The 16,435-nt window shown below is 35.3% G+C and overlaps 4 protein-coding genes across 4 annotated transcripts; 2 read left to right on the top strand and 2 right to left on the bottom strand.

Moving 5' to 3' along the window:
- Window positions 1–102: 102 nt before the first annotated feature.
- Window positions 103–1,097, bottom strand: LOC100808005 (uncharacterized). Its single transcript, XM_003516943.5, has 3 exons — window positions 594–1,097; window positions 449–496; window positions 103–342 (listed from the first exon to the last, which is right to left on the bottom strand). Exons 1-3 carry the CDS (start codon window positions 802–804, stop codon window positions 215–217), a joined length of 387 nt encoding a protein of 128 aa, XP_003516991.1. The 5' UTR covers window positions 805–1,097; the 3' UTR covers window positions 103–214.
- Window positions 1,098–2,469: 1,372 nt separating this feature from the next.
- On the top strand, window positions 2,470–3,966 carry LOC100500391 (uncharacterized). Its single transcript, NM_001250389.2, has 2 exons — window positions 2,470–2,755; window positions 3,163–3,966. The coding sequence occupies exons 1-2, from the start codon at window positions 2,625–2,627 to the stop codon at window positions 3,608–3,610; spliced, it is 579 nt and encodes a 192-aa protein (NP_001237318.2). The 5' UTR covers window positions 2,470–2,624; the 3' UTR covers window positions 3,611–3,966.
- Window positions 3,967–5,052: 1,086 nt separating this feature from the next.
- Window positions 5,053–10,244, top strand: LOC121175325 (inactive poly [ADP-ribose] polymerase RCD1). The gene is made up of 5 exons (XM_041018436.1): window positions 5,053–5,578; window positions 6,000–6,745; window positions 7,023–7,230; window positions 8,415–9,681; window positions 9,812–10,244. Exons 3-5 carry the CDS (start codon window positions 7,074–7,076, stop codon window positions 9,831–9,833), a joined length of 1,446 nt encoding a protein of 481 aa, XP_040874370.1. The 5' UTR covers window positions 5,053–5,578; window positions 6,000–6,745; window positions 7,023–7,073; the 3' UTR covers window positions 9,834–10,244.
- Window positions 10,245–11,411: 1,167 nt separating this feature from the next.
- On the bottom strand, window positions 11,412–14,516 carry LOC100803742 (plastoglobulin-1, chloroplastic). Its single transcript, XM_003516935.5, has 3 exons — window positions 13,804–14,516; window positions 12,548–12,743; window positions 11,412–11,981 (listed from the first exon to the last, which is right to left on the bottom strand). Exons 1-3 carry the CDS (start codon window positions 14,406–14,408, stop codon window positions 11,670–11,672), a joined length of 1,113 nt encoding a protein of 370 aa, XP_003516983.1. The 5' UTR covers window positions 14,409–14,516; the 3' UTR covers window positions 11,412–11,669.
- Between the last annotated feature and the right edge of the window lie 1,919 nt (window positions 14,517–16,435).

The following is a 16,435-nucleotide window of genomic DNA, read 5'->3' as shown; positions in this document are numbered from 1 at the left end:
AGTGAGTAAGCACTCACACTCACACTCACACTCACTCCCTCCATACAGATAACAAAAATAAAATTGATAGCAAAACCAAATGCCAAAAGAAAAAATGGAGGATGTAAGAAGGTGAAAATGATTTTATTTTTTTCTCGAGCGATAAATAAAAGCAAATATGATGTACAACAGGAACAAGAATATTAAGGAAAATAAGCGAAGAGCACGTGCGAGCTTAAAAATCGGCGAGTTTCCGGTGAGGGCGAGGTTTCGGAAGCTGTTGCAAACTTCGGATCGCCAAAACATCGCTTCTTTTTACATCCATGTATTGTCCAATGTCGCCGCCGATCTTCTCCGCCAAATCTATAAAAAAAAAAAAGATCGAAAAACACGCTTGAACAAAAAATAATTTAAAAAAGAAAAGAAAACATAAAAGAATTCGGAAATGCATTGCGCGCGGTTGCGGTACCTAGACGGTGCGAGGGCGAGCGGTTGAATCCGGTGAAATGATTCAAGTCTGAAACGAAGAACGAGGTGAGAGATTTAGATTTTTGAATAGTATTTAAGAAATTCTGAAAGTGTGTAAGTGATAATATAGAGGTAGTGAGTGGTACCTGATGGAGAGGGAGAGTGGGAGAAGAGGTAGAGGACGAAGAAGCAGAGGAGAGTGAGGAGAGGAATGAGGTGGACGAACTTGTGCGGCGGCGTAGGCGGCGGCGAGGAGAGGCTGAGACTGAGACGGTGAGGTTTGGGAGCATCGTCGTCTTCGTCGGTGATGAGCTTGGGGACTTTGGGAGAAGGAGAACCCAAGGATTGTCTATGCATCGTGTCGCCAAGCCGTTGCTACAACGGGAATGAGATAGAGACACACCGAGAGAGAGAGAGAGAGAGAGAGAGAGACTTTTGTTGTCAACTGTGAATGAGTTTTATTTTATGCATTTTCTTTTTTCTTATTATTAAATATTAAATTATTAATTTATTTTGTTTTAATGCGGAGTTGCTTGTCCTTTTTTATGGTGGTTCCTTTTCCTTCACTCATCTCTTTCGTTTATGCTTTTTAACCCTTTTTGCCAGTTCACTCTTTTCGCTTTTATTTAGGGCTCCTTCGAGGTTCTCCCACGTCTCTGCGCCAGGATAAATCTAATTAATTAATTAATACTAGTATAATGTAAAGAGATTTTATTAACTATTTGATTTCAGTATTATCTTACAAAATGTATTTTTTAAACTTCTCTTGTATGTTAAAATAAAAAAATAACTTATGTTAATTTTATGAGTTTGTTGGATTTTGATAAATAATTTCGTTTAAATTTTGTTATTATAAAATATTAGCAGGATGAAACCTGTTTCAGGTTTGAGACGTTAGTATTAGCAAAAAACGAAAATAATACTATTAATTACTACTGTCTTGAGCGCATGTTAAAGAAATTATTGGTATTAAATGCTGGTGGATTTTTTCCACCTCTGTTTGTCTCTTTGGTGATATAACACCAAGAAGCAAATAGAAAAAGACGCGATTTGGAGGAGCGAACAACTGAACAAGAGACATTTAGGGTTTTGAGAACCAAGCCCACATAAGCCCAAGACACAAGGCTATCGGATTAGGGAGCTTGACGCAAATAGATTTGTCCTACACCGCAGAAATTGATTGTTGCACCTCCCTGACACCCATTACATTACAATGCTCAATCCCTAATGTAATGGGTGCCTGAAGCAAATTTTAGAAGTACAGGAAGTTTCACTCTAGACCAAATTGACCAAATCCAACATGAATTACCTCGATGTTAAACTCAAGAACGATTCTTTGACAAAAAAAATCTCATGAAAAATTCATAATCAATTGAAATAAAATTTTCATGAATTCTATTCTGTCAATTCGGTAACATATTTCTAAAATTACAAAACTAGTGCAAGTTTCAATAAGAAAAAAAAAATACATAGAGTAAACAAGGACATAGAAGGCACGGGAATTAAATTGGAAGTCGTTACTTTTTTTGTAATAGTAAAATAAAGAAGTCGCCTATCACATAAACCTTAATAGAAATTGCATTGGTCATATGATGCATATTTATTTAAGATGAAAAATAGTATATCTTCTTAGAAATAGCGTGGACATGGAGCTGTTAACGTAAAGGAGAATTTAAATTATAACATGTCTTATTTCATATTTTATATTTTATTAAGTATTACTTAAACTAGTACCTATAATGATGTATATAATTCACTCCTTTGAATGTGTTGTAATTATAAGACCAAGATGAGGATGACAGAGACTAGGTTAGATAAGTTTGCAAAATCTTTGGACCAACTTATCACAATATATATAATGGAATGTAAAAGAATATACTAACAAATATAATAATAGATAACTTAGTCAAAAAGTCATATTTTTTTTTTCGACATTGGGCTAAGCGGGAAGGTTGAAAGGCCCATTAGAAGAAGCCCGTAGGGTAAAGACGGGGAAAAGCAAAATCCAACGGCCAGAGTGGCAGCAATACGTAGGGAAAGGGTCACCGCGAACGAAAATTCTGGAGTGCCAATGAGAAGAGGAATAGAAACTTGGGCAACAGGAAAAAGATTCGTCAACTTGAGAATATTAGAAGATCGAAAGAGAGAGAGAGAAAAAGTTATAGAGAGAAGGTTCAATGGTGTTGTGGGAGATAACGCTCGGAACTGCGTATTTCTTGGGTCTGAAGCGAACTTACAGGCTCGCTCTCAGGATTCAACGCAGGATCGTAAGCCCTAAGTACCCTAAGCTCCTCCAATTTCTTCACAGGTTCGTTCCTCTCTTAATTCACTCTTATCCATTAGCTGAAACAATAGTGTCTTGATTGTGTTCACAATGAAATGTGATCAATGATGGAAAAAATCAGGCTTGAAATCATGTGTTTCTCTCGATTTCAATGTTTCCAATTCCTCACCAACATTTATAGATTAGGAATTGCAATAAGAGATTTTTTCATTATGATACTTGTAAATTAAGATAAAATTATGTATATAGCTAGTAACGAATGCATTTTGACCTCCAGATCCGACATTGACAATCAATCAATTGTTGTTAGCGTTAGGTTTAGTGCGTACCGTGAATGGTGATGCTGATCACTGAGTGTAGATTCTAACTTGAAAATTTTTTTGGAATGCACAAATTGTTGGTGACTTGTGTTCTTCTATGGTTCTTCACAGACGGACCCGTGCTGTGTTTGATGTAGCTATCAGAGTGCATCGTAACATTCAAGTTAGGGACATAGAAGTGGGACGGAATTTTGGGAACTTTATATTGCGATGGCTGGATCGAATGAAGCCATCGGCTCAGATTCGCGGTCCCCCACCTTCTAATGGTATTACATCAAGAGAAAGTGTTGGAAAACGTTTATCAGCAGGTAGAAGTTCCAATCAGAAGGGTTCTGGAACGTCAAGGAGGGACTCTGATAGGCATTTGTTTACCTCATCAAGGATAATGCATTTTCCTACAGTAGCGAGGATGATGCGACCGCCGAATCCTGCTGGGATTACCATCCATGGCAGGCACTTCAGTACCTCTACGCCTCAAACTGTTGGATCAATTTACAGGGTAAATTGGTCAGAGGGTGTTATTAGGAAGGATATTATGCAGTGGTTGAGGCATAACTAATCCTCTCTCTGCTGGCAGATGTTGGAAATTGATGGTGATAGAGTAAGCAAATCTGTCGTATCTGATTTTGTCTCTTTGGATTTTGTATAGTTCGTCAAGCTTCCTTTTGGATAACCAGCGGTTATGCAATTGCTTTCAGTCTTGGTTTAAAGAACTAGTTGTTAATATCAAGGATAATCTTTCTGTTGAATGAATAATGACAGTAGAGTTTTTGCATTGCTCTATTTTATAGTTCTCAGCAAGTTTGGTTTATGCAACTTGCAGCTTGATTTTTTCCATACTTCCACTGGATTGACCATACCATGTTTATTCATACATGTATGCCATAATATGTTCTAATTATATACGATATTGTGATATACTAACAGTGTGTTTAGATTGGCAATAAGAATCTAAGCTCACTGTAAAATCATGGTGAAATTAACGCTAGCGCAATTGTTTGTTGCTTCAGAAAATCAAGGTGAGTTACCGTGTTACGAAACATGCACCAATACCTCCATGTTTGGAGGTGACATTCAAATGTGCACTTTACACTTTTATTCATCATTGATGTTGAGCACAAGTACAGATGTGAATGGTGTCATTGCAAAGTATTGTTAACTTTCCCAAGGCATGAATCATGGAAGTGGTTTTCTAGCTTATTTTCTGCTCGCGAGAATTTTCTGTAATATGATATTTGAAGCTGAAGCTGACAAAGCCTGAACAGATAAAAAAATGTGTATTCAAAATCACTAGTGTGTGTCTGGTTTCGATTTAAGAACGACTGTCCTGGTAATTTTTCACATCAAATTCGTCCAAAAGACGTAGAACCAAGTAACCCAGTGTCATCATCAATTGTAGATAGGATACTTATTATGATTTTATAAAGGGTAAAAGTATTTACAAATTTTACATTTAGACTAAGTGATTGATCATCTTGATATTAATCTGTAGTGTCATTTTATTTAAATTAGGTGTCTCTGACTCTATCTTGTCTGGATATTTTCTGCTCACGAGAATTTTCTATAATTTTCTATATATATATATATATATATATAATGGGGTGATAATTTTTTCTTTCTTAAATCTTTGATTCATCAAGGGGAAGAGATTCTGACTAAATCTAGAATTCGATAAAAAGATAAGTCTAATTAAATATTATTTTTATCAAGGATCGAAGTTAGGTATTATTCATATGGGATGGGATGAGAGTTTGACTTTGAAATATTTGTAAGAGAATATTTTAACTAAGTTCTCAAGCTAATAAGTGAAATATACATCCAAATGAAAAAAAAATATTAAAATTATCTAATTGAAAGACTAAAAGAAGATATCAACTATTAAGTTTACAATCAATTACTATAAATGCATTTTATTACATAAAGTACACTCACCACTCACTTAAGTACATCATAAAATAAATAACTGAAATTGTGATAAAAGTTAAATGTGTATAATAAATTTTAAATTTTAAAATTATTTTATAATATCAACTAATTTTTCAATCAATCACTATAAGTACATTTTTTTTACATAAAAAACACTGCATCCACTTTAGCCTCACTTTAGGGAAATGAAATCCCAAAATGTCATGCAATCAAAACTTGTCTCGGGTTCGACATTGGGCCGGGCCAGAAAGTTGAAAGGCCCAGATGAAGAAGCCCATAGGTTTGAGATGAGGAAAAGCAAAATCCAACGGTCGGCAACAATGGCGGCAAAGATGGGGAGAATTGAGAAACGCAACGCGAACGAAAATTCTGGCGTGCCAATGAGAGGTAGAGTAGAAACTTGCGCGACACGAACAAAGCAAATCAGAAGATCGAAAGATCGTGAGAAAATTGTAGAGAGAGAAGGTTCAATGGTGTTGTGGGAGATAACACTCGGAATTGCGTGTTTCTTAGGTCTGAAGCGAACTTACAGGCACACGCTTTCAGGATTCAGCGAAATCGTAAGCGCTGAGTACCCTTGGATCCGTCAATTTCTTAACAGGTTCGTTCCTCTCTTAATTCACTCTCTGAATTCCCAATGCTATTCTTATCTATTAGCAACAATGATGATACTTTTCCGTGTATTGATTGTATTGACAATGAAATGTGAGGCGAAATCAGGTTCGAAATCATGTGCTTCTCTCGTCATTTCAATGTTTCCAATTCATCACCAACATTTCTAGAATAGGAATTGCAATAAGTGATTGTTTCATTATGATGTTTGTAAATTAAAATAATTGTGTGTGTATACACAAGATTGCCAGCTTGTAACCAATGATGCATTGTGAGTTTGTGACCTCCAGATCCAACATTGAAAAAAATCTATCAATTGTTATTAGCGTTAGTTTTCGTGCGTATCACGAACCATGAGGCTGATCAGTGAGTGTAGATTCCAATACATCTCTTGCTATGGTGCTTCACAGACGAACCAGACTTTATATTGCCATGGCTGGGTCGAATGAAGCCGTCGCCTCAGATACGTGGTCCCTTACCTTCAAATGGTAGTAGGTCAAGAGAAAGAGTGGGAAAGCATTTTTCAGCAGTTGGCAGCTCCAACCAGAAGGCTTATGGAATGTTCACCTCATTAAGGACGAAGCATTTTCCTTCCATGACAAGGATTATGCGACCCTTCATTCCTGCTAGATAAGAAGAAAAAGGCAAAAAAAAAAGAGGTTGAAAAAATTGTCTGTTAAATTGGTAATTCTGTTGTTTTTCGTGTTTCTGGACTCAGGTAATTTCTAAAGCTTATCTCGATTTTTCCATGCACTTTTCGTTTCAGAATTTTAATATCTGCCAGTGTTTAGGACTTTCCTCTTTTTGTGTCCGTTTGACATTGCGATTTGGGGCTTGGATTTAGTAGCTCGGCATTGGGTTTGCTTGTTTTTGCTGTTTGGAATGATTTTCTGTTTATTTGTAATTTTTTGAAGCTGATTTTGCTTTTAGAAGTGATATTGATAGAGTTTTTATTTATCTATTTTTTTGGAGTGGGGAGTGTTTTATTTGTTGATTATTGATACCGTGTCTTTGGTTGTGGTCTTGACTGCCACAACTTTGTTATGATTATGCAGTGTTTTTTTAAAGAATTTTTATTCTGTTAAATTCTATCATCAGGAGCTAAGCCGTTTCCGGGGAAAAGCATGTACAGCATGAACTCTAAATGCAGCGCTGGGTATGCAAAAATTTATTTATATTCGTTCCTTTGATCAATTTCATGGTATTTCTGAAGTTTGTTTGATTTGTGAATTTCTTGATGTTTAAGTTTATCTGTTTATAATTGGTAAAAGAAAAAAGTTTATCTGTATCAACCTGTTACCTAGGTTAATGTGTGAGATTGCTCAATTTATACTGTGGATGATAAAGAAATTGTCCGTTGCATACTGCTTTCTTAATTTTCCACTCGGTGGTGCTTCATTTTTCCTAAACTTCATCAATGAAACTACCTGTAGTGGCTGGAATGGGGACTGAATTGGAATACGCGACCCTGAACTGGGACGGAGATGTTGGGGAGCAGGACGGGGGATATCATACTCATCCCTGCCCCGCCCCACCCCACCCGGTTGTCATGCCATCTCCTGCTTAACTTTTGCTACGAAGTTGTAAGCAAGACAGCTCAGTTGTTAGGTGTTTATTTCAAAGGCCTTTCAGTGAGAATAGGTAGAGTTGAAGCCAGGGATTTGGTTAGTTAGAGTGCTGATGCCATAGAAAACATGTACGGTCATTTTTATGAGTTTATTTGGACTGTGTTGTTGAGAATTTTAAATAATAAAATTGGGATCCTCTTGGAATTGTTATTATTGCTTTTTATTCCTCAATTATCTATTTATGGTTTGTTGTACATTCAATATATTAGGGTTAATATCAGTTTTCTTGTTGTTCTAATTGAATTTAGTGATTTAGTTAAAAGCATGCATGGTTTATTGGTTTATGAACCACTTTTCTGGAGAAACTGCTGAGTTGCAAACTTGCAATTTCAAAGAATTCATTTTTTGGTCTATTCATATTTCAGTTCCTAGGGACATCATTAGACTATTGAGATGTAAACTTCAACTGGGATTGGAATTACTATGTTAAAAATCTATTAATTTGAATTGCCTATCTACGTTTTGGGTAGAACTAACTCTAATAAGATAAACGACTTTCTGCAGATATGTAAATTTCTAGAACAGTCAATATTTATGTCATCTGTTCCATTCTGTTCTGTTGAGTTTAGAATGTCTTCTATGTATTACCTTAAGTAGTCACATGACTAGCATGTGACCTTTTAATAGGTCTAGACCTCAATGCTATTTATGCTTTGTTAAAGATTTGGCTGATCTTTGTATGTATGTAAACCAAATATAAATAGTTTTGGGGTTTTGTATTAATCAATCTTTTTGAGCTATATTATAACGTTTTATACATCTTTCGAACTTGCATTTTCCTTGGGGTTTTGCAATTTTTGGTCTCCTAAAGATCCATTGACATCAACATTAAAAATACTGGAGAAATATTTGATTTAAAATTGGATAAATTTAGCTTAGAATGAATTAGCATTATCTTGTAATTGAATTTGTTGATATTTAAAAACTTTTGAGTTTAATTAATATACTGTGTTTTGGATGTTGACCACTCTTGTAGTATATTTTATAAGTTCAATGCTCCATTTTTCTTAATCTTGTTGGAGATGGTACTTTTGCAGCATGTCACTTTTGCAACTGTTTCAGAATTCAGATTACTTATTTTGTTATGCAGGGAATGCTTTTATTGATTAATCCCTTATTCTTTATTTGTTAACTTTATAATTATGTGTCCATTATCCTATGTATTCATTCAATATTCTCAAAAGTTTTAATATCCAGGGATTGCCAAATATTCTGGATGTTATGGTCTTCACCATTGCCACCGCAGTTTCTTTGAAACTGCTCAAGGTCTAGGGTTCTATTTAACTTCTGCACCTGAGCTTTTATATTTAAGAGTGCTTATAGATATTGGGCTAGGTGATAGAAATGGAAGCAAAATCGCAAAGGAATTGAATAGGGTTGCACTCAATCTGAAGCGCAAGCAAGCGACCCGATATGCTGCACATTTAAGTGGAGCTTCCCAACCAATGTTAGGGCATTGGTCATCTCTTACGTCACCAGCAAGCAGGGCTGTCAAACGCATGAGATTGGGTGGATATAGAAACAGGCTGACAAATGCTGGTCGTCATATTGGACGGTCCTTAGCTAGGCGTTTTTTGAATTATAAAAAGAGTGGGAGACTGGAGCGTTTGATGTTCTATGAGAATGGGGAATGGTTGGACTTTCCAAAGGATGTTGTTGACTTGGTTAAGAAGGATCTTGAAGTCAAGAAGGCAGCTGTGGAGATAGAGTCAAATGGGTATCATCTTTTGTTTGATTTTTTACATCTGCATAAGGTGGACCTTAAAACTGGCTTGCAACAACCTATAGCTTTGATTGATGCGGCAGGGTGGTGTTTTTCCCCCGAAATCTATGCTGCTTCTGATGAAGAACCTTATAATTTGAGCAAACAGGAATGTGGAAGAAGTCCGGACTCATATGCATCTAACGAAATAAAATTACATTTAGAAGTTGACATAAATGGAGTGGATCAATCCAGGTTGAGTGAGTGCAGTGGGGAGTCCAATGCTCTAGTTAAGGGTATTCAAATTGATACTAAACAAAACTGCTGTCAATATGATGTAGAAGTTGAAGATAGCATTAACAAAAAGGACTGTGGAAATGTTGGTGAAGACATTCAGCAACATCAAGACATAGATTTAGATGCTTATACTGAATCAGTATATGGAATATTGGATCTGAATTCTGTACAAAAGATGTTTCTTAAGGGAATGAGTAGTTTTGGCAGTACTGATTCTGACATATTTGAGATTTACCAATGCTCAGGTGCGTCAATGCAAGCACGATGGGAGCTGTTCCAGAAGCAAGCTGAAATTAGCAAAAAGAATCATGGGGAAGCTAACATTCAGTATGATTGGCTTGCTTCTTCTAAAGGAGAACTATCTACAATGATGAACTATGGACTAAGTCATTATGGACTATCTGGATCAAAGTGCACATATGACATTGGTGTTCATCTTGCTGCTGTTACTTGCCCTGATGCCAGGTTAGGATAAAAGATTAATATATTGTGTTTATGTGGTAGGATTTTCTTTAAAAATTTGACCATTTTCCTATCCAATATTACTGTAGTTCTGTTTTTAACAGTTTGTTTTATCCTTGTCCTGTACTTGAAGGTTCCTTACCTTCAAATGGTAGTAGGTCAAGAGAAAGAGTGGGAATGCATTTTGCAGCAGGTGGCAGCTCCAACCAGAAGGCTTATGGAATGTTCACCTCATTAAGGACAAAGCATTTTCCCTCCGTGACAAGGATTATGCGACCATTCATTCCTGCTTGGACTACCATCCATGGCAGGCAATTCAGTGCTTCTACGCCTCAAATTGTTGGATCAAATTACAGAGTGAATTGCTCTTGCGGTGTTATTAGGAAGGACATTATGCAGTGGATGCTGCATAGATAACCTTCCCTCTGCTAGCTGATATTGGAAACTGATGGTGTTAGAATTCGCAAATTTGTTACCTTTGTTGTTGTCTCATTGGTTTTTGTATAGTCCAGTGGTTATGCATTTGTTCTCAGTTTTAATTAAAAGAACTAGTTGTTATTTGTTAATATATATCACGGATAATCTTCCTGTTCAGTGAATAATGATAGTGGAGATTTTTTTTTTGTAGGCAAAGAAAAATTCTTTAGAACCGAAGCCTGTTCAACGAATAGCTACTGAATATTGTCCTGAATCTTCTAGCTTCCATCTCCATGTATCTATTTGATTTTCCTTCAACTTAGCGAAATCAACCAGATCTAAGAAAATTTTATTGTTCCCCGAAAATTTGGTTTATTCAACTTGCAGTCTGATTTTTTTCCATCCTTCTACTGGATTGGCTATACCATGTTTATGCAAACCTGCGTACCATAATATGTTATAATTTCTAACTACGACAAGTTATTGTGATATACATCCTTGTTTGGAAGTGGTTTTCTAGCTTTAGCTTTTGCTCGCAAGAATTAGCTGTAATATGACATTTGTTGCTGGGGCTGACAGACTGAACAGATGAAATGTGTATTCAAAATCACAATCTTTGTGTTCTCTAGCAACACCGAATTTATATTATATATAATTATTTTGTTTCGTTTATTATTTTTTTTTCTTAAACTTGATAAATACATATCAATAATAGCCATCTAAATAAAAGAATAACATTCTTTCACTTTAAAGTTAAAAAAAAAATAACATAAAGTTGACGTGAGATTTTCAAGTGTTTATCTCAAAAGTGCTACGTGGATACCCAAATGACCTAAAATTTCAGTGTCGCTATCTAGACCAATTGTAGCTTACCACGGCACACGCAGAGACCAAATTTTAAAATGAACATTTTAAAATAAAATATAAGTCTTAAGGTAAATAATTAAGGTGATATCGCCACCTTATAATTCCCTTTAAATTTTAATCTTTCAATTTAAATAAAAGATACTGTTTTCTTATTCACAAATAATTTTTTTAAGTAACCAAACTCAACACAATTGGGGAAAACCCTCACTTCCGTGGTGATTTTCTTTTATCTTTTGAAAGGAATTAATCTTCCGTTGTCAAATAGGGTAGTTAGAGAATGCCCTTCATATGCACCCCAAAAAATCTTTTGAAGGATGAGCAATCAATAACAATCAACTCCATAGCATGTAGAACAAGTTATGTAGAAACAACAGAACCCCTTATGCATTTCATTTATATCTAGTTTCCATGCTGAGAACAGTCTCATAATCATTAATCTCAAGAGTAACTTCAGAAAATCGATTTCATATTCCATCCCCAAATCAATATTTCGCCAAAGCTAACAAGGGCTTGACATTATCTATCTGATTATTTATAGATTGTAGAATTGCATCCTGACAACATAACCCGTCACTCCTTTAAATATACATTAGCTTGAGAAGAGGAAAATAAACAAAAAGAATGGAGAGATTTTGAATACGCCGTTCACATTATTCTCAGGGGACGGGGATGACATGGGGGAAGAAGAAAGGAGTATGATTACTTTCCTACTGATCAAGAAGTGGACTCCCTTCTCTGGCAAGAACGAAAAGACCACCATCCCCCCTTGATATTCGCAAGTCCTTATCAAGATATGTAGTAAGAAGCCAGGAGCTTGTCCTTTCGCCAGGGATGGGAATCTTAAGAGGTGGCTGACCAGAAATGACACGCGATATGTTTTCCACCAGACCCTGAAGTGGGCCAAGGGATTGTTGCAGAGGCTGTAGGCTAAGCTTTTGGCCAAAAATGTCTACATTTTCTGGTAGTTCAACATTAGACTTTATCTCTGGAGGTTGTATTGAACCTTCTTTAAATGTAACCTGCTTGCATTTAGAAATGTTAGCAAGAGTTTTCTAGTTATCTGCAATCTAAAAAGTTCATATGCACACTGCAAACTAATGAGTACATACAACATTCAGTTGCATAAGAATTGCAACACCGTTAACATTAAGCAGCATACAAATCATATTTGCATAACAGAATTGAAGCAACAATTTATTTAACTACTCAACATTCAGATGAACTCTTGAAGCACCAGCAAAATACAATGCACAGGATACGGTAAATATAATAATAAGCATTTATCTTTTTACATCCTCATATTATTACCCCATAGAATATATATATATATATATATATATATATATATATAATTTGACAGTTTTTCACAATACAAGAGGAATGCACTTTTTGGTGCCTTTCACATTAAGAACAAGTTTTGGACAGATTAATTTTGGGGATTTCAGCTATTTTTTTTAATAGAAAAAGGCTGTTTGCAAAGTGTTAACCCCTAGAACCTTTTGCCTTTTTTACTGCCTTTGGTCAAATATATTATGTCTTTTTAAAAAACTGTTTTTGTAAAATACGAAGGTTTTCATCAGAGTACCTGAATTCTCGTAGGGGTTCGAACTTCAAATGAGGCAGATGCACTGAAAGACAAGGATGCAAAAGGGCTAGACAATGTTGTGGAGTTTATAATAGTGGAGCTACTAGTATCAATTGTTTGTGTAATCTTGTCCACCTTCAACAAAGGCAATCTTCCCGCGGCTAGAAGAGGCAACAGTTCAGAAGATGCAGTGTACCTGACATCAGTTTGGCAAGCAAAGAAACAGTAAGAACTTCAATTAAGAACTACTAATATGATAGATTCGGAGTTTATTTCATCAGTACCAACAATACTTTTGTTTCTGATAGAGGAGACCATGATGAGAACAGAAACAAATACTTTTATCAGTCACACTATATTGATTTGACTCAGAATCATCTTATACTTTCAGTGCAGAGTTCTAACTTAAAGAGAACCATTATTAAGAATTGGAGTAATGTATGTTGACAGATACTTCAAAGATTTGTATTTGTAAGTATCGTCTGTTGACAGATATTACTTGTTAGTTGTTAATCTGACAGTTGTTATCATTTTTGGCTAACATTTGGTTCTGAATACTCCGATGCTCACATTAAACCTTCTGTTCTGGAGTTAAAACAGCCGCGACTGCCAAGCACTCTGCTTGGATCCTCACCAAGGCAACCAGCTCACCTTTCCCTACATTGACCAAGCGCTCGGCCCATTTTCAAGGACAACTATTGCCTGGCCCTTAATCACCATCAATCATGTAATCTTTGATGTCAATCAAGCAGCCCCTATATGCACAGACAACACATACAAAAAGACATCTGCCGCATCTTACAGAAGATCCCACTGAGAGATGTGACAAGCTCGTGATGAAAGAGCCATCAAACCCCTCAGCATTTCACCTATAAATACCCCATGGCAACCTCAGTTAGTATATTTCATACACCTTAGCTGTTACTCTGCCAAATTCTAACCAATACTTTGTCAAATTCTGACTTAACCATCAGAGTCTTTGCAGACAAAGCTCCAGAGAAGATATCAACCATGAAGCACTGTTCCAGTTCCTTCAGAACACCTTCCAAACTTATCTAACCTAGTTACGAGGAAGCAATTAACTTTTGAACATAGTCTCAAATGTTCATTGACTTAAAACATGTCTAAATCCTATAATCTATCGGGTCAGTCAAACATTCATGACACTAAACAATTTATTCAAAAAATATATATATTTTGATCAGCAGTTTATTTAAAAATCACATTTCTTAGATGAATTCAGAGTTCAGACTTACAGCAACACCCAATTCCCATTGAGAAGGGCAGGTTCTTCCACGGGGGCGAGTGTAGGATTCGCCGCTTCCAACTGACTCACCAATTCGGATACCTCAGCTCGAACCTCCGACCCGGCCCGAATCCCTAACTCGGTCCCATACAAAGTATCCACCAAAGCACGCTTCAGCGCCTCCAACTTATCGTCCACCTCCTCCTCCGCCGGATCCTCAGCTCCGGTGACCGGAGTTCCGTTCCCGCCGTCGACGTAGCCGCCGGCGTCGGGCGCCCCTCCTTCCTGCCACTCGTCCTCGTCCTTGGGAGGGTCCGAGTCGGGAAGCTTGGAGGTCAATGCTTCGGCCTCGGGATCGTAGTCCTCGCCCCACTCGTCGGAGATCTTACCGGCGGGCTTGCCGGCGTCGCTGGCGTCTCCGGTGGCAGAGCGGAAGCGGAGAGAAGGGAACCTGGGAGAGCGAGGAGAGAGAGAGAGGTGGGAGTAGAAAGAGGATGGAGAAAGTGGTTTAGGGTTTGGGGAGAAGAGGAAGGGAGCGCGCGAAGTGACGGCGAGGAGAGCCATCGGAACTGGGTGGCGATAGAGTGAAACCACCGAAACTGATATCTGAACCATTTTTGCTTAGTCACTGGTTATTAGTATTACTACCACAATATTTTATAACCACAAATAACTAAAGTGATGAAAATGAACCATGGATCCAACAAAATTCAATCAGCATGTAATTGCAGCTGGAGTATTTCATATCTCGAATATAAATAACAAAAATTATTTTTTTCTTAAATATAAATAAATTTTAATTATTTATATTATTTAATGAAATTTTCTTTAAAATACTCATCGTTATAAAAAAATATATTTAATATCAAATTTCAATAAATAATAATTTAAGAACAGTATTTATCAAATTCCAATGAATAAATTCTAATTTAACAAGTATTTAAAGATAAAGTTTTGTAATTGATAATTGTCTACCTATTACAGTAAAAACTTAATTAATCCTTATATAATCCTAAATGATATTAACGGATGGATAATATTTACTCAAGTGTCAACGTTATGTTATTTTTATCATAAAAACTATAATTTATAAATATCTAACTACATCCTATATCTATATATATATATTCTCTGAGCCACTTAATCATCCTTCTTTTGTTATCATCTAGATAGGTATATTTTGAAGGAAAAAATACAAATTCAAAATACACATCTCTATAAAAAGCAAAATAACTATATATTTAAAATTTAAAATGTCACTTAAAATTATAAATGCGGGAAAATATATTGATGGGATATAGGAAAGAAAAAATTGCAAAAAAAATTTCAAAAATAAGTTATAAAAATTAACTTAATATAAAAACAATTAGTAATTGTAATCATTTAATTTTTTTCATTTGCGATGATTATTCTTTAATTAATGTAATTAGGATATTTTGTTATGTAATTTTTTCATTAAACAATCAAAGAAAAAACTTTGCTAAACATTTTGAATATGATTGTCTTGTGTAGAGATATTTGTAATTTGTAAAAAAAAAAAGAAATAATTATGTTTAGAAAATAATCATTTAAAAAATTATTATGAATATAAAATTATCAACGAGATTGGGGTTTTATATAAATTTTGCGTCTTGGATCTTTAGACTCGTGGGTCGATGTGAAACCTACATCGACGATAATGTATGAATCATGTTCCATAATCGGAACATGCATTGTGATATTGCCTGTATGCTTTCTCCGAGCACTAGCAACCATCACAAATAATGAGATGAAAGGCAACAAAGGTATTCATGATTCCTCTTGTTCCAACAACTTAACATAATTTATTGTTAATTTTTATGAGTTGAACTTTTCATAACTATTATATTATGAGGAATTCCATTAGATTAAACTTGAGATTCTCTTTATACTTCTCTAATTTTATGATTTAACTATATATAATATTTTTATAGCAAATTATATATAATATTAAGATTAATATATTATGTGAACAAACTAGGTTAATTTGATCTTGTCCTATATTATCAAGTTTCCATGGCTAGTTGCATTTGTCTAAGCACTTGGAAAGACTAAATGGAGTTTAGTAACCAAAAATGAGTTAACCCTACCCTGTTTACACTTGGGTTGGCAGATTGGCCCACCAAATCTCCACAGAACACTCAACAACTAGAAGAAAGCTTGTGATTGTGAAGTGCGACAAAAACTTGAAAATGAGATTAGCTTGCACTTGTGCAAACATAAAGGAAATGGTTATGTCTAGAAAGTCAAGCAAATCAGTGTGACTTGCACCGTTGTGGTTACTTGGTTCATCGGATCGCGTTTGTGAGTGAGGGTCGTTGTGCGTTATGATTCAGATATACATTTTTTTTATTGTAATCAAATTAACTTTTTAATAGCATCTCAATTAATTGAATGGAAAATAATTATAAATGAATCAAGGTAATTTTGAATTTAAAAATTGTTTGATTACAATCAAGGTAACAAATAGAATAATTTGTTATTTTATAATTAAATTAATTATTTTTTAATAGTAACATAATTATTCTAATGAATTAAATTAATTATGCAAATAGAATATTTTTTTTCAATTAATTCGATTAATTAATTTGTTTCATTCATAACTTTTAAAAGTAACGACTTTT

This window comes from Glycine max, chromosome 1 (genome assembly GCF_000004515.6).
Source record: "Glycine max cultivar Williams 82 chromosome 1, Glycine_max_v4.0, whole genome shotgun sequence".
Lineage (NCBI taxonomy): Eukaryota > Viridiplantae > Streptophyta > Magnoliopsida > Fabales > Fabaceae > Glycine > Glycine max.
The sequence above is the reverse complement of the archived record's forward strand: the minus strand, read 5'-3'. Positions and strand labels throughout refer to the sequence as shown.